The sequence below is a fragment of the Dromiciops gliroides genome, chromosome 3, assembly GCF_019393635.1.
Source record: "Dromiciops gliroides isolate mDroGli1 chromosome 3, mDroGli1.pri, whole genome shotgun sequence".
NCBI lineage: Eukaryota > Metazoa > Chordata > Mammalia > Microbiotheria > Microbiotheriidae > Dromiciops > Dromiciops gliroides.
The window spans coordinates 178,093,296-178,119,843 of record NC_057863.1 but is presented as its reverse complement, the minus strand read 5'-3'; the positions used below and the strand labels follow the sequence as shown (position 1 = coordinate 178,119,843).

At 39.0% G+C, this 26,548-nt stretch overlaps 1 protein-coding gene across 1 annotated transcript in view; it reads left to right on the top strand.

Annotated features, from left to right (window-relative positions):
• The first annotated feature begins 5,335 nt into the window (after positions 1-5,335).
• Positions 5,336-26,548, top strand: part of ADPRHL1 (ADP-ribosylhydrolase like 1) — a 66,011-nt gene continuing 44,798 nt past the window's right edge. The window contains exon 1 of the mRNA XM_043990592.1: positions 5,336-5,610. Coding sequence (XP_043846527.1) covers positions 5,397-5,610 — 214 coding nt within the window. The 5' untranslated portion in view covers positions 5,336-5,396. The remainder of the gene's footprint in view (positions 5,611-26,548) is intronic.

Genomic DNA, 26,548 nt, shown 5'->3' with positions numbered 1-26,548 from the left:
GCTTTTGTTTTGTGTTTGTTTTTACTAACTGACAAACCACTCTTTTGCTTTAAGTCTATTTCTCAGATGATGTTAGGAAAGTTTAAGAGGACTTCCCATGGGAGCTAGGCATGTTTGTAAACCCAGATAGCAAGAATACAGTTACTCTCTTTTGAATGAAATATCTCAAGGATAAGAAAGAGTTTGGGTCAGTACTTGAGTGGAACCAGTGTTCTGATTCAAAACTTTTAACATTATTTTTGTTCATATACCTTTGTCTTTTATACAAAAGAAACAACAAAACCACTCCTCCCTTCCTGGAGCTTATTTTGGTAAATTTTAATCCTGGTTCCTGGGAAACTACTAACTGCCCTAGAATAATCCATTCCTCTTCCTCTTTCTGATCCCATCCCACCACCTAGAATTCAAGGAATAGGGTTGTATGTGATGGGTTCTCCCCCGCCCCCCCCCCCCCCCGCCGCATTTCCCTTTCAACCCAAGTTTAAGCCTTGATTGTGAATACTTTAATGTCTATACCATTAAATTGGCCAGTTGATCCTAAGACTGCTTTTAGGAGCATTCAGAGAGAGGGAAAGGGGGATGTATATTAGATACTAGTATATTTCTAAAAGTAAATATTAATATTTTCCTGCCTTTGAAATTAAAGCATGTTAAGTAGAATTGGCTGCTTTGGCAGATGGTGGCTTCCCTTCAATGAAGGTTTTCCCAATTTGACAACCATCTGACGATCATGTCATAGGGTAGTGATGTCAAACTCAAATAGGAACAGATGTCCTTGGTGGCATGTTGGCTCAGAAAACCACAAATTAACACTATCTATTTGTATATAAAATTTTTATTTATTTTATAAAACATTTTCCAATTATATTTTAATCCAATTTGGCCAGCACCTCATAGTTCAGGTCTTTCTGACTCTGGGCCTCGGTGCTCCTTTGCATCCAGATCCTCAGTTTTAGGGGGATTCTTTTTGAGATAGAGGCTGAATTAGATAGCCACTAGTCTCTTCTAACTCAGAAATTCGGAAGCATATTCAGAAGAGGAAATCAAGATTAATGCTCTGGATGCAAAGGAGCTTATCTATTATAAAAAATGTAAAACAGTACCTCTCAAACTGGAGTGTTGGAAGGAGTTATAGTAGGGCTACAGAAAAAAAAGACATCCCCAAAAGGAAACTGCTATCTTTAAATGGGATTGAACCAGTCACTGGTTCCTGGGTCCTTTTGCTGTTGGACCTTTCTTTCTGAAGGAACTTGGTAGCAAAGTGAATAGAGCATTGAGGTCTGGAATCAAGAAGACTGAAGTTTAAATTTAGCCTGAAACATTTTTTGCGTGTGTGTGCTTTTTTTTGGCAGGGCAATGAGAGTTAAGTGACTTGCCCAGGGTCACATAGCTAGTAAGTATCAAGTGTCTGAGGTCGGATTTGAACTCAAGTCCTCCTGACTCCAGGGCCGATGCTTTATCCACTGCACCACCTAGCTGCCCTTCCAGCCTCAAACTTTTACTTGCTGTGTGACCCCTTGGAAAGTTATTTCATTTCTGTTTGCCTTCAGCTTCCTCAACTGTAGAATGGATATAACAATATCACCTACTTCCCAGAGTTGTTGTGAAGACAAAATGAGATAATTGTGTAAAATGCATAGCACAGGTCTGGCACATAGTAAGCACTTGATTCCTTCCTTTCTCACAACCTTTAAGGGCTAAGTTTACAGTGAATTTCCTTCTACAGAGCCAAACTGGTAAAAGAAGAACCTTTAACAAGAACTTTTCACAGTAACTGGGGGTCTTGAGGAGGTAGCTTTAGATAACAAATATATTCTAATCAAGGCTTGAAGTTCAGGGTTGGAGGGAAAGGAAAAACTAATTATATGCACTGCTTCTCTGGGTCCTGGGCTAGTCACAATCCTAGGGGAAGATAAAGACAGAGGAAAGAGGTTGGAGGTCTTTTACTTTACAGCAGTAGAGTTGTAATATTGAAGCAAACAAATGGGTTATTTCCATTTGCAATTGGCTTTCTCTTCAACTAAATTTCTTTTTAAAATAATGCTTCAGGTTTTTAAAATTAATTTTAACATTCATTTACATTTTTTTTTGTTTCAAATTCTTCCCCTTCTTCCCATTCCTCTCCTACCCAGTGAGAAGGCAGGCACTACGATATCAATTATACATGTAAAGTCATGTAAAACATTTCCGTGTTAGCCATGTTGCAAAAAATAAAAGAAAATATAATGCAGGAAATAAAAAGAAAATAAAACAAGTATGTTTCAATCTTCACTGAGAGCTCATCAATTCTTTCTTTGGGTGAATAGCATTTTTCATCATGGGTCCTTTGGAACTGTTGTGGATCATTGTCTTGATCAGAGTAGCAAAGTCTTTCACAGTTTCACAGTTCATTATTGTTGTTGTTACTATGTGCAAAGTTCTGATTTTGCTCACTTCACATTTCATCAGTTTATATAAGTCTTCCCAGGTTTTTCTGAAAGTATCCTGCTCATTATTTCTTACAGCACACCTATTCCATTATAATTATATATTACAACTTGTTCAGCCACTCCCCAATTGAAGGACATCTTCTCAGTTTCCAATTCTTTGCCACCACAAAAAGAATTGCTATAAATATTTTTGTGCTTTTGAGTTCTTTCCCCTTTTCTTTGATCTCTTTGGGAGTAATGGTATTCCTGGGTCAAAGAGTATGCAGTTTTATAGTGCTTTGGGCATAGTTCCAAATTGTTCTCCAGAATAGTTGGATCAGTTCACAACTCTACCAACAGTGCAATGTCCCTATTTTCCCACATCCCCTCCAGCATTTATAATTTCCCCTTTCTGTCATGTTAGCCAATTGGATAGATGTGCGGTGTTATCTTAGAGTTCTTTTAATTTACATTTCTCTGATGAGTAGTGATTTTAAGCATTTTTTCATGTCACTATTGATAGCTTTGATTTATACTTCTGAAAACTGCCTATACATATCCTTTAACAATTTATCAATTGGGGAATGGCTCTTATTTTTATAAATTTGGCTCAGTTGCTGATATATTTTAGAAAGGAGACCTTTATCAGAGAAAGTTGCTGTAAAAAAAAAAAAAGCAGTTTCCCGCTTTCCTTCTAATTTTGGCTGCATTGATTTTGCTTATGCAAAAACTTTACTTTCATGTAATTGAAATTATCCATTTTACTTTACATGATGCTCTGTATCTCTTGTTTGGTCATAAACTCTTCCCTTATACATACATCTAACAGATAAAATTTTCCATGCTCCCCTAATTTGCTTATGATATCACCCTTTGTATCTAAATTATGTAACCCATTTTGACCTTATCTTGGCATACCTTGTGAGATGTTGGTCTCTACCTAATTTCTGCCAAACTGCTCTCCAGTTTTCCAAGAAATTTTTGTCAAATGGTGAATTTTCCCCCTAAAGCTTGAATCTTTGGATTTAACAAACATGAAATTACTATAGTCATTTACTACTGCATATTGTGTACCTAATCTATTCCACTGATCTAATATTTTATTTCTATTTTTTCTCCCATTAAGTTTTATTTTCCCAACTTATATGTAAATACAAATTTTGACATCAATTTCTGAAAAAACTTTGTGTTCCAAATTCTCTTCCTCCCCCCGCCCCAAGAACTCAAGCAATTCAATATAAGCTATACACAAGTAGTTATGTAAAACATTTCTACATTAGCCAGGTTGTAACACTTTATTTCTTAAGCAGTATCAGATTCTTTTGATGCTTACCATTATGTAATATAGTTTGAAATCTAGTACTGACAGGTTACCTTCCTTCACAATTTTATTGAATACCTTGATATTCTTGATCTTTTGTTCCTCCAGCTAAATTTCATTATTATTGCTTCTAGCTCTATAAAATAATTCTTTGTGTGTGTGTGTGTGAGGCAATTGGGGTTAAGTGACTTGCCCAGGGTCACACAGCTAGTAAGTGTCAAGTGTCTGAGACCGGATTTGAACTCAGGTCCTCTTGACTCCAGGGCTGGTGCTGTCTATCCACTGTGCCACTTAGCTGCCCCTAAAATAATTCTTTGGTGGTTTAATTGGTATGGCACTGAATAAATAAATTAATCTAGGTAGAATTGTCATTTTACTATATTGACTCAGCCTACCCATGAACAACTAATATTTCTACAATTCAATTAAATTTCTTAAAAGATAATAACTCTTGAGGTTTGGGCTTAGCTAAGAGAAATAAACAAACAAAAACACGAATAAATTAAAATGTTGCCAATCATTGTTTTGAAGTGAATGCATTCAGTGAATATTTGCAGACAAAAAACACCTTGAATACTGATAAAGTATTACTTTTGACTTAGATGCTCTAGCAAATGGTTATACTTTAAATTATTGATTTGCACAAGCAGGATGCTTTCAGAAAAGCCTGGAAAGAACTGCTATGAACTGCTGTATAGTGAAGTGCACAGAGACAGCAATATTGTTTGATGAAGAACTGTGAATGGCTTAACTATTCTCAGCAATACAATGATCCAAGACAATCCCAAAGGACTATTGATAAAACATACTCTCCACCTCCAAAGAAAGAACTGATATTGATGGAACATAGACAGAATCATGCTTTTTTCACTTTCTTTCCTTTTTTCTTTTATTAAAGTTTTCTTGTACAAAATGACTAATGGTAATGTTTTACATTATTGCACCTGTATAACCCATATCTGATTCCTTACTGCTTCGGGGAGGGGAAAGAGGGAAGGAGGGATAAGATTTGGAACTCAAAACTATAAATAACAATGTTTATAATTTTTTTAAAAAGAAGAAATGAAAAGAAATGCAAATTTTAAAAAAATTATTGATTTGAAAATTGAATAGATTCATGAATGTTCAGTATGACTTCAATAAATTCAATGTAGTCCACTTCTAGTTAATTATAACCCCATAAAGGTATAGATCACCTTCATTACAGCAGAAGTTTCCAAAGAGAGGGAAACTATTCTAAATATTTGTAGTTAAAGCAAATCAGCACTACAAAAAAGACATTCTTAAAAAGTCATTCTAGGATCTTTCTGGGTGTTGAATAACTGAGGACTCCTTAGCAGAGTTCTCCCTTAATGTGGTTGAGATAGGGCTGCTGGAGGACATTTACATTAAAGACCAGGACACCTCAGTATTCTTACTATTTTAAAAGTAAAGTGAAAAGATGATGGAATTGAGAAACATTTTCTCATTGGCCGATGTGGAAGAGGTGGCACCTGCAAAGGCCAGAAAAGGACTGCCTTGCCATATAGAGTAAGCCCCTGACAGTGATACAATGACCAATATAAATGTCAGAAGAGCAGACAGAAAGCAAAGGAAGCAACAAAGGCTTAGTTAGATTCAGCAGCTATAAAAGCAAAAGAGAAAGTAGCCAGGACACAGACCTCAAGATGGACAAATTTAAAGCTGCTCTGCTGTTGGGAGGTGCGGGAGATGCTCTTGGTTACAGGAACATCAGCCGGGAAAACAGTGTTTTAGGCCCAAGGATCCAGGAAGAATTGAAAGAACTTGGAGGACTAGACAAACTCGTGCTTTCAGCAGAAAAGTGGCCAGTGAGTGACAACACTTTCATGCATGTGGCAACAGCAGAGGCTCTTACCACAGGTAAAATTAGAATTATCCAACCTAGGCTGGCAAGGAAAAGGGGAGGGGGTAGCCACGCTGATATTGGATTTCAAGGACTGAGTCCTAGGAACAGAGTGCAGTTAAAAGCCTAAATTGCTTTTCATCTGATGGTGTTACCTGATGCCGCTGCTAAAAGTGGCAGTTTAATATACACCAGTGCTCCACGACAAACTATATATGTGGCGTATCAGATTTCTCATACAGTGTCTCCTTGGACAGTGTGAATATATATTTTTACCAGCCAGAAAGTCAAGTAGTTGTTCTTTTTAAACAGTATCTTTCTTGCCTTTTTTTCCAAACCAATTCATTTTTATATGAATTGTCAGGGCTCCAACAAAGTCTTGGGTGGGGGGGTTGCCTTCATTTTCCTCTGTAGAAAATAAGCTTTTTGGGTATGAATTTCTTTCAGTACGAGAAGAAATAAATTCAAAGAGGAGGTCTATTTAAAACAAGTTACTTTGGAGTTATTTCTCATCCAAAGGATGCAGCACTACAAAATGCACAGTGGAATAGGGATATAATTTACCATATCAAAAACATCCACTAAAACAGATACCAGCTTAGATAATTGCTAGTTACTCAGCAAGAAAATGCCCTTTAATGTCAGGTGGTTTGGGTTTTTTTTTACTTACTTGCCTTCTTGGGCTGAATTTTCAAAGATCCTTTTGACCATGAACATATGGTAGGCTGCACCAAAGATTCTAGAATCCCAGGCTGTTTACACAAGAATATAGAGAAATACGTGTAAATGTGATGTGCATTTCTCTAAAGGCATTTTTATAAACAAATCATCTATTTTAATTTTAAAAATTAGAACATTAACAGTTAAAATTAGAACATCTTTACAGATTAAAATTTTTGAGCAAGTACTAAGTCAATGAAATCTCAATTAAGCAGTTTACTTCATGGTTGTAGCTACTGCTGACACGCTAAATTTAGTTCTAATAGTCATTGTATGGGAATGTTGATACATACTTCTGAGCTTATTCAATGATGAAATGAACATGATTCCTACTTCTTGAATATTCACCTATATTCTGCTTGTCTGTAAGCTCTACATAATGAAATAGTATTGTAGAACTATTCATAGAACTTTTAAAATAATGACCAAACAAATTCGTGGGGAGTGCCTAAGGAAATGTTCCAAAACATGGAAAGAAATTATATTACTTTTAGTCATATATATTTGTACATACTGTAAATTTGTATTTCATTTGCACCATTCATCATAGAGTTGTCAGTGTCAGTGTCCTCATACATACTTATCATTATGGATACTAATGCATTCATTTTTAAAGTTCTCTTCGGGTATAGAAAACATGGTTATTTTAGCTCGTTTTTCTGGTGATTGGGACATACCTTAATGCCTCTGGAAACTTTTTGTTGTTGATAACATTCCACTTGAAGTTGGATAAGCTAAACTCCTCTTTTTAACAATATGCTGTCTTGAGAAAGTAAAAGTAGAGAGTTGCAAAATTTCACAAAGTTTCTTAGCTTTTTTTTTTTTTTTTAGTGAGGCAATTGGGGTTAAGTGACTTGCCCAGGGTCACATAGCTAGTAAGTGTTAAGTGTCTGAGGCCAGATTTGAACTCAGGTACTCCTGACTCCAGGGCCAGTGCTCTATCCACTGCGCCACCTAGCTGCCCCTCTTAGCTATTTTTTAAGAGTGAAGGATATGTTTCCTAAATATGATACTACCTTCTGATGTGAAAAGCTGAATTACAATTACTATTCTTCTGATTATACCTTCCCCTTTAAGCCTCACATAGTATTTGATTTTATAGCTCTCTTGGTTCACTGGTCCGATGGCTTTGAGTATTATAGGTCTATGAGTTGAGATTTCTTTTCTCTTATTGACTGTGGGAGCTTCTTGAGGAAAGAAACTTTATCTTATCTGTACTTATATCTTCCTTTCTCCCCAGAAATTAGCCCAGTTCTGGTTTTTAAATTTATTTTATTTTTAATTTATGGAATAAAACAAGCCTTTCCATAATATAGTATAATAAAAAAGATAATTGTGGGGGCAGCTAAGTGGCACAGTACATAAAGCACCGGCCCTGGATTCAGGAGGACATGAGTTCAAATATGGCCTCAGACACTTGACACTTACTAGCGGTGTGATCCTGGGCAAGTCACTTAACCCTCATTGCCCCAACAAAAAAAAGAATATATATTTTTTAAAAAACTGATCCTGGCAGATTATCTTCTTTCTACTGAAGTTAAAGGCGATGATTTAAAAAATCTTGTGATACCTCATGGAGAAGTTGGTTTCCAAATAGCCAATCCTCTTTAAGAAATATGCTATACTTGTTAAAGGCTCTTTACTCTAGTTACCTTAGTCTATCCAAATGATTAGTTTCATCTGTTATGCACAAACTGTAATTTTTATACATAGTTCTCTGGTGAAAAAAAAAAGTAGGATTAGAACTCATTATCAGTCATTACACAAAGTGACAAGATAACATGGTATCTTGAAATAGAACTTAGTCTTCCCTAAGTAAGCCAAAATCTCATGCCAAACAAAGGAGCAAAATGACTGAGTTTTCATGAGGGATCACTATTCTTTATAACACATTTTGAGTTATATTCAGAAGATAAAATAAAGGGGTTGGAAACCTCCGAGAATTTTACTTGTTGCCTTTGAAAAAAATATTGCTTTATAGTCTGAAGTTGGAAACTTGGAATTTGTATCCATTGTCACTGACTTCAGATCAGCAATTTTGTTAATATATCATCTGAAAAGCAATGTTATAAATGGCGGCTCCTTCATTCCTGGATTGACACTCAGAGCATTTGTTTAACACAGTTGAAGAACAACACTATTTTCTTTCCTCTCTTCTCTCTGCCCTCTCAGTAGCTGAAGTGACTGAAGGCTGTCCACTACAAAACATTGTGCTGAGCAGTGGGTGAAATAAAATTTAGTGAGACTTACTAAACAGCAGCTTTCTCAACACATGGTTCTATTTCCTTGAAGTTCCATTTCCAGATTGGCTATTGGGAAGGAAATGGGTTTCATTTGTATCTCTCTGATTCTTATGGATGATATGTCGTTGTTCAGTCGTTTTTCTGTTGTGGACAACTTTTTGTGACCCCATTTGGGTTTTCTTGGCAGATACTGGAGTGGTTTGTCATTTCCTTCTCCAGCTCATTTTACAGATGAGGAAACTGAGACAAATAGGGTTAAATGACATGCCCAGGGTCACATAGCTAGCAAGTATCTGAAGTGGGATTTGAACTCAGGACTATGAGTCTTCCTGACTCTAGGCTGTGTGCTTTATCCACCGCAGCACCTACCTGCTTTAAATAACTACATAGGTCTTCCAAATTCACATTCTACCAGGGGGCTTGAGTTCTCTATCCCTAGTGTTGAGGAGGCTAACCCCAAAGTTCCAACAAAACCAGGCTAGTGTTTAAAACCTATGATCTCTCGAACATTGACAAAGGTGCTTCATGGCTAATTGTACTGAGGAAATTACAGATTTTTCTTCAAAAACAGAGGCACAACCTACTTGAATACACAGGACAAAAACAAAACATTGACTTCTTCAATACTTTGATAGGGCTATTGTTTTTTATTATGATTATTTTTTTTTTTTTTGGTGAGGCAATTGGGGTTAAGTGACTTGCCCAGTGTCACATAGCTAGTAAGTGTCAAATGTCTGAGGCCAGATTTGAACTCAGGTCCTCCTGAATCTAGGGTCAGTGCTCTATCCACTTTGCCATCTAGCTGCCCCAATAAGGCTGTTGTGAGAAAATAATTATTAATAATGGGTTTGGGGGAGACCCAATGACCCTACCCCACTCAGGACCTCTGGCTGGTTTCTCAGAGCCAGCCCAGAGTCAGTAGAAATGCAAAAGGAACTCAGATTGACTTTCCTGACTTCCTAAAGGAAATTAACTCACTTTGGCGACCCCCCCCCCAGTCATGTCAATCAATTGAATTGAATGATGTTGGCCAATTAGCTTGGATCAATGTGCAGTGACCCGACTCTACCTGAGAGAGGATAAAAATCCTTGAGGAGGGAGGGGGGGTCATTCTCTCTCTCTTGACTTTCTTGCTGGGCCTCTTCCTGATACTGACTTACCCTGGGGATGGCTCTTCCCAGCTCCACCCCCTTCCTGGGATTCTATGCTGGGTTTACACACGGTTAATTGAATAATAAATGCTTGCTACCAAAACTGGTGCAATAGCCTCTAATTTATAAGTAGCAATATATTAGAAACCCCAGCTAAGTTCCCCAATAACTTAGAGCAGAGACAGGCTTCCCTCCAATATTTCAACCAGCACACTATGTGAACTCATTGGTATGAGTCCTCTTTTCAGTGATTCAGATCACAGCCCATCCTTATGCCCACCTGTCCCATTTGATTCGTGCCCATATTCTCCATTGGAGGTCTACACAGTGTACTCTATTCTAGCTTTTGACATTGAATGGTAGGTCCTGATGTCTGCTAGCTATCCCTTGTTCTAAATGCATGACCAGCTCATCTTCTTTTCTCCCAGTTATATATCTCTCTGATGACATCCTTTGTATTGATGCTATTTCTCAGTACTTCAATAGTAATATGTTATAGCCTGCTCACTCCCACCATACACTAATCCACTGTCCTTTGAGTGACCTTCAAGTTTATTTTTTAATTAAATTTTTTTGTTACATTTTAAGTTCTAAACTCTCTCTCTACCCTGTGTGAGAGAGGGTGAATTTCAATTTTAATTCTTTAATTTCAGGAAATATATTCTTTGAAGGGATTGGGGGTGAGGTAGACTATGGATATGGAAAATTGCATTATTGTCATATTCTTTTAAGATTTCAAATGGTTTTGATGAATTGCTTTTTTCCCCTTTATTTTATTTGTTATAAGGGAATGTCTTACTGGTTTGGGGAAGGGATACATTTGGAAGTAAAAGTGACATAAAAACAAAAGAGATCAACTCATTCTATGCTGCTGCCTGTCACTTATTAGAGAAAAATTTAGCTCAAAACCAAATAAGCCACTAACATATTTGCAGAGGGAGTTTCTACTGTAATACAAAATCCTGCTAGCAGCATTCACAACTGCCTCGTCTCCAAGGTTCTACCTCATACATAGACTTACCCCTTAAAAACTAGTTCTTCACCCTCACTGTGACCTTCAGTCTTTTGACTGCCCCTTATTCTCCTAACTTCTCAGCTATTCTAACTCTGGCTCCCTCCTTATTTAATTGACCCTTAATATGAGCCATTGCAAGAATACCTTCTCCTTCACTCTTTGTTTTGTTTTTGGGGTTTTTTGGGTTTTGTTTGTTTGTTTATTTTTTGGTGGGGCAATGAGGGTTAAGTGACTTGCCTAGGGTCACACAGCTAGTGTCAAGTATCTGAGGCCAGATTTGAACTCAGGTCCTCCTGAATCCAGGGCCAGTACTTTATCCACTCCACCACCTAGCTGCCCCTTCTCCTTCACTCTTTCATCCCTTCCTCCCTCCATTGAACTTCTACTACTTCCATCATTGAACAGGCCACCATCTGCCTCATCCAATCCTACTCCTAAATGGTCAAACGGTGTTGTAGAAAGTTATGAAATCACATTGTCCCTTGTAGATTTATGCTATCTACCCTGAACTGGGTCCTCATTGCTGCACATTAAAAGCAAAAGGATTGGCTTTAGAGTTAGGAAATCTAGGAGTGGATCCCTCTGCCACTTACTAATTAATTTTAGAATGGTTACTTGCCTTCTCCAAAGCTCATTTTCTTCATCTGTAAAAGGAGGGTTATTATAAGACCTCTCCACTACCAATTCCTTCTCCAGCTCATTTTACAGATGTGGAAACTGAGGCAAACAGTGTTAAATGATTTGCCCAGAGTCACACAGTCAGTAAGTGTCTGAGGCCAGATTTGAACTTATGAAGAAGAGTCTTCCTGACTCCAGGCCTGGCATGCTATTCACTGGGCCACCTAGCTACCTTCTTTTATCTCCCCACCTTTGCTCACTCCATACTACATAGCTATCACCATCTTTTGAAGTCCCTCCCCTCAAGAGCCAAATCAGGTGACACCTCCTCTTTGAAGCTTTCCTTGACACCCACTTGCCCCAGAAGAATATAATGTCTTCTTTCTCAGGTTTCACCTTTTGGTTCTCTACTTTGTACTTATCAAAAGTTCCGGGGCAGTTAGGTGGTACAGTGGATACAGCACCAGCCCTGGATTCAGCAGGACCTGAGTTCAAATCCGGCCTTAGACACTTAACACTTACTAGCTGTGTGACCCTGGGGAAGTCACTTAACCCCCATTGCCTCACCAAAAAACCAAAAAAACCAAAACAAAACCAACTCCATTTTATCATCATTATTTATGTACATATTGTTTTCACTGGTAGATTGTAAGCTCCTTGAGAGTAAGACCTTTGTCTTGATGTGTGTGTATATATGTATATATACACATACACACACACACACACACACACACACATATATATATCTTTATATTTCCAATACCTTGCAAGACTGCCTTCCACATAAAAAGTTGAATCCACATAAAAACCTGAATCAATATTAAATTGGGTTTATAAAACATTTACACAAAATATTATTGAAGCATATTAATTATGCTTTCCCAGAACCATTTGGACATTAGGCCAAGAGAACAAAAAGTTCTAGGACCTTAACTTAGTAATAAGGCAACCAGACCATGAAAAGATCTCTCAGGGGTAGTAGAAAGCAGCGTGAGAAACAATCGTGGAAAAAGCATGGGAGGATGTCAGGAAAGACTTGAGAGGCAAGATATCTTCACCAATTCATTTCCTTTAGGTGCCAAAAATTCTTCCTTCCCTATGATTTCCCTTGCTGTTGCCCTCCAGCTCTTCCTTAAGGTGTCTGAGGCTATAAAGGGTTATACAGGGTGGGCCAAAAGTCACAAAGTCACAAAGGGGTCTCAATATTTAATAACTCCTTTATTTTTTGTTTCTAATATATAATATCAGCATCATATGCAGTACATACAGGAAATAAACATGTATATATATATGTATAGGAAATGAAGAAAAATAATTTTCAAAAAGTTATTAAAACATCATACCCCTTTGTGACTTTTGGCCCATCCTATATAAAGTCATTTATTATTATTTAATAATAATTATTGTTGTTGTTACTAGTTGAATCAAGGCCACACTAGCTATTCTTAGCAACCATTTATCAATCTGTTGTGTTTTTGATTTGAGGTTGCTAGAAGTTCCCCATAAGACTGACATGGTATTTATGATAATCAGCTTCAAGATATGCCCTTTGTTACGAAAGTGTGGAAGTCAGGAAGGGAGTCAAGTACTTGAGGTATATATCCCCTAAAATGGAAATGACAGTAACTATGGCCCCTCTAGTAGGAAGTACATGTTATGGGGGGTTGTGGAAAAAGAGAGTGGGCTGGCCCTTGAAATGGGGGTTGGGTCAAGGGAGACAAGAGCACTCTTGCTATACTGGGGCTGCCAAAAGTGGTTTAAGTGAGTGGTGGCTGATGATTCCCATGCTTCTTCCAGAATTTTTAGGAGTAGTAGATAATAGGAAAGGGGCTGATGTATCTTGGATGAAATGAGTCTATCTGTGGCACTGGCTCATTTAGTCATTCAGAAAGCATTTATTAAGTGTATATTTAGGGGGATAGCACTGTGGAGAATACAAAAATAGAAGACTCTGTCCTTAAGAGGGTTTCAATAAAATTAGACCACATACATATAGGAAATGATTGGGTACAAGATCCTGAGATTATGCCATATGTTGCTTAGCAGAAAAAACTGGGAATGTTTAGACTGGAGAAGAAAACATTTATAGAAGGCTGAATTTATAATGGGTCTGCCCAGAGGGCAGAATTGGAAGTAGTAAAGTAGTAAAGCAGTGTAGTAGTAGTAGTAGTAGTAGTAGTAGTAGTAGTGGTGGTGGTGGTGGTGGTGGTGGTGGTGGTGGTGGTGGTGGTGGTGGTGGTAGTGGTAGCAGCAGTAGTATAGTAGTAGTAATAGTAGTTCTGTCTGACTCGGGCAAAAGCGAGGCGCAGCGCAGGGCGGCAGCTCAGCGAGGCAGCTCAGCGCCGAGGGGGTTGGGGCAAGTCAGCAGGAAGCTGTGGGCCACAGTGGAGCAACTGAGGCCCCTGGATCCTGGCTCAAAAATCTGGTGGCGCAGCAGGACAGTGGTGAAAACCACCTGCACCAGCCAAGAGAGCAGGTTGCCAGCTGGAGGACCATGCACAGGACGGCACGACCAGGCCTACTGATCCCAGCATGCTCAGACAGGAAGTGGTGGGGGGGAGGGAAATCCACAAGCTATACAGGCATCAGTGTAAAAAGCTGGTGACACAGCCCCTATACCCCAGCACAAGAAGCTTAAAACAGGGACCCTGGTGCCCCCAGAGCAGACCTCAACTTAAAATAAATAAATAAATAAGCTGCAGTATGAATAAGAAACAAAAAAGAGCTCTCACCATTGAGAGCATCTGTATCAACAGGGAAGAGGCAAACACAAACTCAGATGAGGACAATACTCTCAAATTGCCTACATGTGAAGCCTCAAGAGGAAAGATGAATTGGTCTCAAGAACAAAAAGCCTTCTTGGAAGAGCTCAAAAAGGATTTAAAAAATCAATTGAAAGAGGTAGAAGAAAAAATGGGAAGAGAGCTCAAGAAGGATTTTAAAAACCAATTGAAAGAGGTAGAAGAAAAAATGGGGAGAGAAATGAAAGCAAAGCAAGAAAATTATGAAAAAAGAATCAGCAGTTTGGAAAAGGAAGCACAAAGATTGATTAAAGAAAACAATTCGGGGCGGAGCAAAGATGGCAGAGGAAAGACATTAAGCTCACAGGGCTCCTGATACAATAACCCCAAAAATAGCAATAAAAGAACCCTTGGGGCAGAAAAACACACAAAAATACAGGCTGAGAGTTTTCTCCATTTATAGATAGATTTCAGGGGGCCGTGCTGGGCCACAAATTAAGCCTATCCCCGCAATTGGGCCGACACACCAGACACCCACCAGAGGAATTTGCCCCAGTGCCTCTGAATCGGCTGCAGCACTGGGGTCTTCTGGAACCGAGCGTGCGGTCGGACTGAATGGCTGGCCTGGGCAGGGTAAGTGCAGGGGTACCAGTGGACTGGGGGAAAGGATTCAACTGTCCCACCCCATCGGGCAACCAGGAAGAAATCCTGAGCGGCGGGAGACCCAGGTCGGGGAGGGGAACAGGGGAGCAGTCTCATCGGAAGCTGAGAACCACACCACAGAAAGCTTTGCTGGTTGGTTTCTTAGTAAATAGGCCTGAGGTTATCTCCGGACCTGAGAACAGGCCAGGTGAGATTAAAGCCTGCCCCCCCCCCCCAACCCAAAACACCTGAGGCCCTCTGAAGCTGAGAACAGGAGTGGAGCGGAGAAGCAGCCCCCCCAGTGGAGAGTTTAAAATCAAGTGAAAGTGAGGCCAGGCAGGCTGAGAAGAAGCCCAACCATCCCCCGGGCCATGCAGTAGCTTGAACAGTGTGTCCTGGAAGCAGCACCACACTTAAAGAAGGAGTTAAAAGACAAGAAATAGTAAGCCAGGATGAGCAGGCAGAGAAAGCAGAAGACCATTGAAAACTTCTTTGGGGGTAAGGTAGACCACAATACAACCTCAGAAGAAGAAGATAATAACAGGGTCAAAGCTCCAACATCCAAAGCTTCCAAGAAAAATATGAACTGGTCTCAGGCCATGGAAGCTCTCAAAAGGGACTTTGAAGAGAAAGTAGGAGAAATAGAAAGATGTAGAGAAAAGGAGGAAAGAATGGAAAGAGAAATGAGAGTGATGCAGGAGAGTCGTGAGAAAAAAGTCAATAGTTTGAAAAGCCAAATGGAAAAGGAGATTAAAAAACTGTCTGATGAAAATAACTGCCTAAGAATTAGGATTGAACAAATGGAAGCTAGTGACTTTATGAGAAACCAAGACACAGTAAAGCAAATCCAATTGAATGAAGAAAACAATTCCTTAAAAAATTCATCTGGCCAAATGGAAAAAAAAGGTGCATAATCTCATTGAAGAAAACAATGTCTTAAAAGATATAGAATCCTGTACTTTGGGCCAGAAAGCACCTTAGAGGTCATCCAGAATCACCTTCTCCTCAGTAACGGTCTACAAACAACATCTGGCTGATATTGTAGAAGAGTTTCTTTTTTTTCTCAACCTGTTATTTTTTTGTTTAAATTAAAATTTGTTTTCAATTATGAATCTTTTATTTTTCTCCCTTTCACCCCACCTCCTGCTGGGAAAAAAAGGAAAAAAAATGACAAAATTCATGTTGTCAAGCAAAACAAATTCTCATATTGCCCATATTCAAAAAACATGTGTTCCATTCTGCTTATTAATCTATCGTCTTTCTGTAGGAGTAGGGGACATTCTTCATCACCAGTACTTTGGACTCATGGTTGATTATTCCATTGATCCGAGTTCTTCAGTCTTTCAAAATATTTCTTTTTTTTTTTTTTCTTTTTTTTTTTTAGTGAGGCAATTGGGGTTAAGTGACTTGCCCAGGGTCACACAGCTAGTAAGTGTTAAGTGTCTGAGGCCGGATTTGAACTCAGATCCTCCTGAATCCAGGGCCGGTGCCTTATCCACTGCGCCATCTAACTGCCCCTAAAATATTTCATTTTTATAATGTTAATATTCTCAAATTATTCTTCTGTTTATTCTTTCTGAGCTCTGCATCATTTCATACACACCTTCCCAGGCTTCTGAAAAACTGTCTCTCCATTTCTTACATCATCGTGTTCTGTTGTTGTTCAGTTATTTGTCATGTCCCACTCATTCCCTCTGGCTTGTACTGTGTTCCTTCTAAGTTAGTCTTTTTTTTTTTTTTGGTGAGGCAATTGAGGTTAAGTGACTTGTCCAGGGTCACACAGCTAGTAAGTGTTAAGTGTCTGAGGTTGGATTTGAACTCAGGTCCTCTTGACTCCAGGGCTGGTACTCTATCCACTGTGCCACCTAGCTGCCCCTAATGTTCCTTCTAAGTAAAGCTATATTTAAAGAGCAATACAGGGGTCCACTAATAAATGTTTAACGACAGGTTGTTGTTATTGTTTAGTCATGTCTGACTCTCTGTGACCCCCTTACGGGTTTTGCTGGCAAAAATACTGGAGTGACTTGCCATTTCCAGCTCATTTTACTGATAAGGAGCTGAGGCAGAGTTCAGTGACTTGCCCAGGGTCACACAGCTGGTAAGTGTCTGAGACCAGATTTGAAGTCAGGGAGATGTCTTCCTGACTCCAGGCCCATCACTCCATGCACAATGGCATCACCATTACATTACAATAATATTCCATATTTTGTTCATATATAATATTTTGTTCAGCCATTACCCAAATGATAAACACCTCCTTAGTTTCTATGCCACTACAAAAAGATACTATATATATTTTTTGTTTGTGTGCATATGGGACATTTCCCTCTTTCATCTCTTTAGGATATGCGTCTGGTAGTGATATTTCTGGGTTAAAGGGTATTCACAGTTTGGTAGTTTGGGGGACATAGCTACAGAGGAGTTTATTGATAGAGGTGAGAGTAATAATGTAGTGGTATCAAATTCAAATTAAAATGAGGGGTCACTAATGCATAGATAAGGATCGCTGCAAGTTTCATATTGACCCAGTTTAAAAATGTAATGTTATCTGGTTTTTGGAGGCAGCTAGGTGGCACAATGGATAGAGCACTGGGCTTGGAGTCAAGAAGACCTGAATTCAAATCAGGCCTCAGGCATTTACTAGCTGTGTGACCCCAGGCAAGTCACTTAACCCTGTTTGCCTCAGTTTCTTCATCTGTAAAATGAGCTGGAGAAGGAAATGGCGAACTATTCCAGCATTTTTTTTTTGCCAAGAAAACCCTGTGGACAATATTGGTGTGCTATAATCTATGGGGGTCACAGAGAATTGACTGAACATCTGTTTTATTGCATTTTTATTTATTTTGTTAAATATTTCCCAATTACATTTTAATCTGGTTCAGGCCAAACTCAAAAATGTAGCCGGCCTACAGCCTGTTTGATTCCTCTAGAGTAGTGGATACAGTGAGACTTGAAGCCTGCATGCAAGACCTAGTTTGAATGCCACCATAAATACCTTCTAGCTGTGGCAAGTTATTTAGACTCTTTCAATCCATTTCTCTATCTGTAAATGGGAGCAATAATAGCACCTGCGTTACAAGGTTGATGTGAGAGGACCAAATGAGATTATATATATGCATGTATGTAGATACACATATATACATATGTGTATGTTCATATTAACACAGAAATCTTAAAGCAATAGTCTCATCCATTATCATTGTTCAGTTATGTGATGTATTCAATGACCTCTGAAGTCTCTTCTGATGTTCATATTATGTAAGTCTATGGGAGACTCAGGATCAAACATGTATGATGAAGAAAATACAAAAATGAGATCAACATCATTTCACTATAAAAGATAATAGAGTGGGGGCAGCTAGGTGGCGCAGTAGATAAAGCAACAGCCCTGGATTCAGGAGGAACTGAGTTCAAATCTGGCCTCATTTGACACTTACTAGCTGTGTGACCCTGGGCAAGTCATTTAACCCTCATTGCCCTGCCAAACAACAACAACAACAACAACAAAGATAATAGAATATCCTCCAGTTCATCTGGTCCACTGAAAGCGTATAAAATAACTTTCTAGGTGTGTCTAGGTCAGCAGATCTTGCTACAGCCAAACAGGTTAGCCAGTGTGACTGCTACCGTACAAGAGGAACAAGATGGGTCTTCTTTCTCAGTGATGGCACGGTTCAATTTGAGAAGAGCCCATTAAAAAAAACAAAAAACAAACAACACAACAACAGCTTGTGTGCAAATAGGCCAGGGAACATAGCCCACAAGCAAAGAAAATTTCCTATCTGGATCTAAAGGTGGTTATTAAATTAGGAGCAGAAGATCCCTGCTGAAATAGGAAATAATTTGTCCCTGTCTATTAGTCTGGGAGACCAATACCAGTCAGTGATAAAGGGGAATTGTTTGCTTTCTGAAAACTTTTGGAAATGTTTAAAACTTTTATCACCACAGTGATACTTTGTTTATTGTGAGGTTGGTGGAAAGATATAAAGCCAGATGTTTACTCTGGTAAACTTTTTTTGGTCTTGAAGGGGTCTGGGCAGATTGAATCTAGAAAAGTGAAAGGATAAAGATAAAGGAAAGGGATGAGGATGTGATTGGCTCCTGAAGCCTATATTTCTTTTGTGGGTTTTTTTTTTGGGGGGGGGGCAATGAGGGTTAAGTGACTTGCCCAGGGTCACACAGCTAGTAAATGCCTGAGGTCTGATTTGAATTCAGATTTCTAAAGTTGCTTTTATGGATCATGGTTTAGTAAAGAAATAGTTTCACTGGAATGCTAAGTTTTTCTTCAGATAATCTAATTCTGAATAAAAATAAAATTTAATGGGTTTTATAAAGAACTTATAGAATTCTCATTGTCAGGTTCAAGAATGAAATTAAATGGGGGCAGCTAGGTGGTGCAGTGGATAAAGCACTGGCCCTGGATTCAGGAGGACCTGAGTTCAAATCTGGCCTCAGACACTTAACATTTACTAGCTGTGTGACCCTGGGCAAGTCACTTAATCCCAATTGCCTCACAAAAAAAAGAGAATGAAATTAAACCTGTGAGTGTAGAGGATGAGACAGATCATAGAATTATTGAATCCCAGAACATATAATCCCAATCCCAGATGACTTCTGGGTCAGAGGTCATCTAGTTCAACCATTACCTGTGCAAGAACTGACAATAGTTCAGGAAAGTGGGTCATACAGCTTCTCTTTGAAGATGTACTGTGATGAGGACCTGACTACTTTTCATGGCACTGCATTCTAATTTTGGACAATTCTAATCACTAGGTAACTTTTTTTTTCTTACACAGTGTTCTATTCCTAGATTTGCCCTCTAGGCCAAACAGAACAACTTGGAATCCTCTTCCATAGAGCAACCCTTCAATACTTGAAGACAGTGGTCATGTCCCCCCTCAGTCTTTTCCACACTGAGCATCCTGGAATGCTTATATTGGTTAAAGGCAGAACACAGTGGATGGATAGGCAGCCTTGGAGCCAGGGCAACCTGGGGTCAAATTGCACTTCTGACACGTACTGATTATGTGACCCTGGTCAAGTCACTTAATGTCTCAAGCCTCTAGGCAATTCTCTAAGAGTGTAAGTTGTAGAAAAGGTGCCAACCTGCATTGGTGGAGGGAGTTCCCCACCAAGGAGTCCCCTATATAGTAAAGAAATCACAAGTGGGATAGCCACGTTGGTTGCCCTTATTTGGATATTCTCCAATTTGTCAATCATCTTTCTAAATGTGGTACACAGAACTGAAAACAATAATACCGATATAATCTGACTGGGGACCAGGCAGTAGGACCTAATATGCCCTAATATTGATGCTCCTATTCTGGTAGCATAGTCTAAGATCACATCTATTATTTTGATTGTCATGCCACACATGTTAATGTTATTACGTTTAGCCCTTTAAAATTTTATCTTCTTAGTTTGTCCCCTCATTTTAGTCTTCAGAGATTTTCTTAGATCCAATGTGGTAGCTATCCTCTTTCAGCTATGTGTCATCTGCAAATTAGATAAGCATGCCATCTATTCCTTCATCCAAGTCTGTTATATGCCTGCTGGCTGCTGCATACCCTTCTCTTGGGACAGGAAATTGGGAGTAAACTCGTCTGGTATAATTCAGACAGGGAGCTCTGGGCAGAATCTGACCACAAGGCTTTCATCACCATGGACTCAGATTGTTGTGGGCTCTGAAATGACACAGGCTGTCATCACAGACCAACGTAGACATTTGTGAGTCCTAGTCCCTGTACCACAGGGTCAATACCAGTAGAGAAATGCCTAGGAACAAAGACCACAGGCATTGCAATTCTACTCCTCTGACCTTCTCTCGCCTACACATGGCTCAATTCTCTTACATCATTCTCTTTCTCACCTCCTCTCATAGATTTGTTCAACCCAAGATACATCAGTCCATATCCCATTATCTAGCTGCCCCTCAGACATCACTCACATCAGCTGTCCTTGGTAGTTCTGTAGTAGGGGGATGTACCTTGCTATCTCTTCTGCACAAGAAAAAGCTAACTCTTCTGCCCTGACATATTCACTTTCCTAGTGGTGCTGACAAAATCATTGATAATTTTATTTTAAAAACAGAGCCAAGGACAGGACCCCACAACACTATAATTAAGATCTTTACCCAGTTTTCTTTGTGTCTGCTCATTCTCGCTTTCATCCAGCCCACATCTCTATCTCATCTGCAAGGATATAATAATAATAATAATTCACAGTTGCATCACTGTATGTCTTGCAAAACCTTAATTAATGAGGAAATAGTTCCAATGTACTATGTTCTCATCAGAGTACATCTAAAGTATTATGTTTGGTTCCGGACAACACATGTTAGAAAGGATATCTATGAAACCAAAGAGATTAAAGAAGGACAACGGGCACATGAAGGACTATGAGTCCAGATGTCAAAAGAACTGGGCATTTAAGGGGGCGGCTAGGTGGTGCAGTGGATAAAGCACCGGCCCTGGATTCAGGAGTTCCTGAGTTCAAATCCGGCCTCAGACACTTGATACTTACTAGCTGTGTGACCCTGGGCAAGTCACTTAACCCCCATTGCCCTACAAAAAAAAAAAAGAACTGGGCATTTTAACCTGAAAAAAGAGAAGACTTGGGACTGGGAATTTGGGTATCTTCAAATATTTGGAGGGTTGCTCTGTGGAAGAGTGATGACATTTGTTTTGCACAACAAATAGTCGGTAGAAAGTTAATATGAGGCAAAGTTTAGCTTTGATGCAAGGAAAATTCCTTCCAATTAGAGTCTTCTGATTAGAGATACCCAAAAGAGAATGAGTTCCTTTAGGAGGTAAGGGGCTCCTTCTCACTAGAGTTTTTCTATTTAAGGCTATAAGCCTTATTGTCAGGCAAATCTCTATAAGGAGATTTTTGTTCAGGTATGCTCTGGAGTGGATGTCTGATGAGATTCCTTTATAACTGAAATTCTCTGATTCTACTAAATGCCTTCATTTCAACAACCTTTTAAGGCAAGAAATATGAGTATATTAACTCCATTTTATAGATTAGGAAAATATGAATATGAAAGTGATTGGCCTATGACCTCACTGCTGGTAGTGACTAAGATGGGATATGAACTCATGTCCCCTGACTTCTAAGTTCAACATTCTTTGATTTGGGGGGAAGGGAGGGAAACAATTTTTAAATGTTAAAGCTATAAAATAGTATTGTAGATAAGGATTTGATTTCAATAATTCACTTTTATACTTCACTTTAAGTTTCACATAGTGCTTTCTTTACCAGAATAATCTGAAATAGTTAGTGCTAATATCATCATTGCCATTGTACGGATTAGGGAATTGAGATTCTGAGACAGTAAACAATTTGCCTATGATCACTCGACTAGGAATTTTCTGAAGTGGGAGTCAAACTGAGGCCTCCTGGCTTCAGATCTAGTGCCCTCATACTCTATTCCATGGGGTGGTGTGGGTAGCAAATACAATAAGAATTTAGTGGAAGGAGAGATCACTATTGGCTAGGCAAGACACTTAGGATAGGTAGGGGACTCGAGCTTCCAATCTTTGAACATTGGATAGGATTTGAATAGGCCAAGAAGAATGGGAAAGGACACTTGTGGATGAAGTTCATTAGCAAAGTCATAAAGGCAAGAAATAACAGGGGCATGGATGATTCATGCAAGGTCGTAATGGAGGCAATATGATCGAAAAAAAAGATTTTAATGTTCTTTAATTTTTCTGGATATGGTTGTTTTTGGTTTTGGTTTTGGTGGGGCAATGAGGGTAAGTGACTTGCTTAGGGTTACACAGCTAGCTAGTGTCAAGTGTCTGAGGCCAGATTTGAACTCATGTCCTCCTGAATTCAGGACCAGTGCATTATCCACTGAGCCAGCTAGCTGCCCCCATGTTCTTTGATTTTGACTTTGTATCCAAAACTTACTAATTGTGTGACTCTGGGCAACTTAATCTCTATCTACCTCAGCTTCGTCATATGTAAAATGGGAACAATAAGATCACCTGCCTCCCCAAAGAGCTATGGAACTATGCCTACCCTTTGATCCAGCAATACCCCTGCTAGGATCATATCCCAAAGACATCGCCCAAGAGAGAAAAAGACCTATTTGTACAAATATATTTCTAGCAGCTCTTTTTGTGGTGGCCAAGAACTGGAAGTCAAAGGAATGTCCATCAATTGGAGAATGGCTAAACAAATTGTGGTATATGATGGTGATGGAATATTACTGTGCTATAAGAAATGACAAGCAGGATGATTTCAGAAAGACCTGGAAAGACTTGTATGAACTGATGTATAGAGAAGTGAGCAGAACCAAGAGAACATTGTGCACAGAGAGAACAATATTGTTTCATGAAGGACTGTGAAAGATTTGACTATGCTCAACAATACAATGATCCAAGACAAACCCTAAGGACTATTGATGAAACATACTATCTACCTCCAAAGAAAGAAATTATATTGATGGAACAGACTGTAGAATGCTATTTTTCACTTTCATTTTTTTCTTCAAGTTTTCTTGTACTAAATGACAAATATGGTAATGTTTTACATAATCATACATGTATAACCTATATCTGATTGCTTGCTGCCTCAGGGAGGGGGGAAGGTACAGAGGGAAAGAGGGATAAAAATTGGAACTCAAAACTATAAATAAAAATATTTATTGTGGGTTGTTTTTGGAGGACAATGGGGGTTAAGTCACTTGCCCAGGGTCACACAGCTAGTAAGTGTCAAGTGTCTGAGGCCAAATTTGAACTCAGGTCCTCCTGAATCCAGGGCCAGTGCTTTATCCACTGCACCACCTAGCTGCCCCAATAAAAATATTTATTACATTTTTAAAAAGAACACCTGCCGGGGGCAGCTAGATGGCACAGTGGATAGAGCACCGGCCCTGGAGTCAGGAGTACCTGAGTTCAAATCCGGCCTCAGACACTTAACACTTACTAGCTGTGTGACCCTGGGCAAGTCACTTAACCCCAATTGCCTCACTAAAAAAAAAAAAAAAAAAGAACACCTGCCTCCCTCAGTTGTTGTGAGTATCAAATGAGATGATATTTGTAAAGTACTTTGGGAACTTTAATGCCCTATATTATTATTATTAATACCTGGAGGAACCTGACACATAGTAGCTATTTAATAATTGCTTGTTGAATTGAATTGAGTTATTGAATTCTTTCTACTCCTCCACATTATCTCTTGATATGAGACTTTCCCCAGCACATTGCTAAAATTCGGGTATACTATGTATAATATTTATAGTGTTTAGCATAGTGCCTGACATAGAGTAGGTCCTATATAAGTGTTTATTCCCTTTCCTTCTATGTCTGTAGCAGCCCCCCCCCCCATTTACCAGTCTAGTAAGTTTAATAGAGGGCAACTGATGTGGAGAGAGCATTCAGCCTGGAGTCAGGAAGAACTGAGTTCAAATTCGGCCTTAGACACTTACTAGCTGTGTGACCCTGGGCAAATCACTTGACCTCTCTGTTTGTCTTAATTCACTGGAAATGGCAAACCTCACCAGATCTTTGCCAAGAAAACCTTATGGACAACATTGGCATGCTATGGTCCATGAATCATGAAGAGTCATGTATGATCAAAAAATTCATTTCAGTTCCTACATTTGGTGGCAAAAGCCTTTGCAAATGAATGATCATTTGCAAAATGTGATCATTCAGAAGTCACCCTAAAGAAAGGAAAAAGAAAAACTAGGTACAAGACTTACATGTTCAAATGAGATTTATTAAAGTATGTTCTGAAGAGTCCACTGAGGCCTCCTCAGAAGGAAGGTTGTAGTCTTGTAAATCTGCATATTAGATGGAGGATGGAGGGGTGGCAGCTACAAAGATGACTTCCTAACTTTCCCCTTTTATACAAAAAATGTCTCATTTCTGATGAGTATTAGGGATGCTTTCTTGTGAATTGGGACTGTTTCATTCTTTGCACTTGTATCTCCAGGACCTAACATGTAGGGACCTAGCATACAGGTATTTAGTAAATGCTTATTAATTGATTGATTGATTCCAGGTGGTGACTGGACAGGGAAATAAGGTGCTGCCTACTAGCTCTGGTTTGAGATCTGCAATTGTGTGAGAGGAATAAGAGGCATAGGATGGGAATGTCCGCCTACCCCTTTAAGGGTGGCTGAAGGATCTTATTGTTGTTTTCTATGCTGAACACTTAGCCATAAAAAGTTAATGGGGAAGGCAGAAGGTAATCTTCACAGTTGGTTTTAGGAGTAAAAGCATAAGAAAAGACAAGCAGGATGATTTCAGAAAGGCCTGGAAAAACATGTATGAACTGATGTATAGTGAAGTGAGCAGAACCAAGAGAACCTTTTGCACAGAGACAGAAATATTGTTTGATGAAGAATGGAGAAAGACAACTATTCTCAACAATATAATGATCCAAGACAGTCTCAAAGGACTATTGATGAAACATACTATCCACCTCCAAAGAAAGAACTGATATTGAAGGAACACAGATTGAAGCATGTTATTTTTCAGTTTCTTTCATTTTTCAATTTTTTTTACAAGATGACTAATATGGTAATGTTTTACATAACTGTACTGTATAACCCATATTTGATCACTTACCACTTCAGGGAGTAGTGAGGGGAGGGATGGAAGGAGGGATAAAAATTGGAACTCAAAACTATAAATAAAAATGTTTATTATTTTTTGAAAAAGCTTAAGACAGTAAAGAAGCAATTAAATATACATAGGTATATAGGAAAGTAACTAATGAATACAGTCATGAGTCTTTCCAGGGAGTTCTGTCTCTGCATTCCAGGGTGTTGCCAGGAAGATGGCCTTGGGTTGTTCTCTCAGGTGGGGATTGAAGGCCCTCTGATAGAAGTGCTTATAGCTTTTTTTTCCCCTTGGGATTCTACATATAAATGTTAACTCAGTTCCCCTAGGAAAGGGAAAGTAAACACTCAATACACAAAAATCACAAGATGGGGGGGAGCCTCAGTTATGAAAATAGCTGAATATAAAGGTGTGTATATTCTCTAGCAAGTAAAATCAATTCATTTTCATTGCCTGGGTGATGAATGGCACTTAGAGTAATGAACTACTTAGAAGAAAACATTCTTACATGCATTGTAAGAAAGGACATAGAAACTACTCACCAGATGCTGTGAAATAAATCATGGAAGTGAAGACTTAAGATTATAGATTTAGAGCTAAAAGAAACTTTTAAGGCCTTCCTCCAAGATGGGGAAACTGAAATGCAGGGAAGTGAAATGACTTGGCTAAGGTCACACAGCTAGTAAGCGGCAGTTAGGATTTGAACCCAGGCACTCTGACTCTAAATTGATAAATGTTCATTGTTTAGGACCCTACAACAACACCCCAGTAAATCTCAGTGATGCTCATTAGGTTATATTTGTCTTTCTACATTGTTTCTAGTTCACTTTGGTACTTGAAGGAAGGTTCAAGCTTCTTAACTTGGATTTGAGTTATAAGAATGGTTTTTTGGGTCACATATGTTTAGATGTGTGGGAAAGACATTATTGGTTTACAAACAGACCAAGCTGGTCCAAATAGTTCACATGCCTTCCAACAAATTTTATCTACACGTTTTGTTCTTGAAGGGTTAACAAACTAATTGTACCCCATCTCTGTGTATCTTAGTCTTTTTGTTTGTTTGTTTGTTTTTAGTGAGGCAATGGGGGTTAAGTGACTTGCCCAGGGTCACACAGCTAGTAAGTGTGAAGTGTCTGAGGCCGGATTTGAACTCAGGTACTCCTGACTCCAGGGCCGGTGCTCTATCCACTGCACCATCTAGCTGCCCCAGTCTTTTTGAATTAATTGTGGCCTATTTTCTCCTGCATG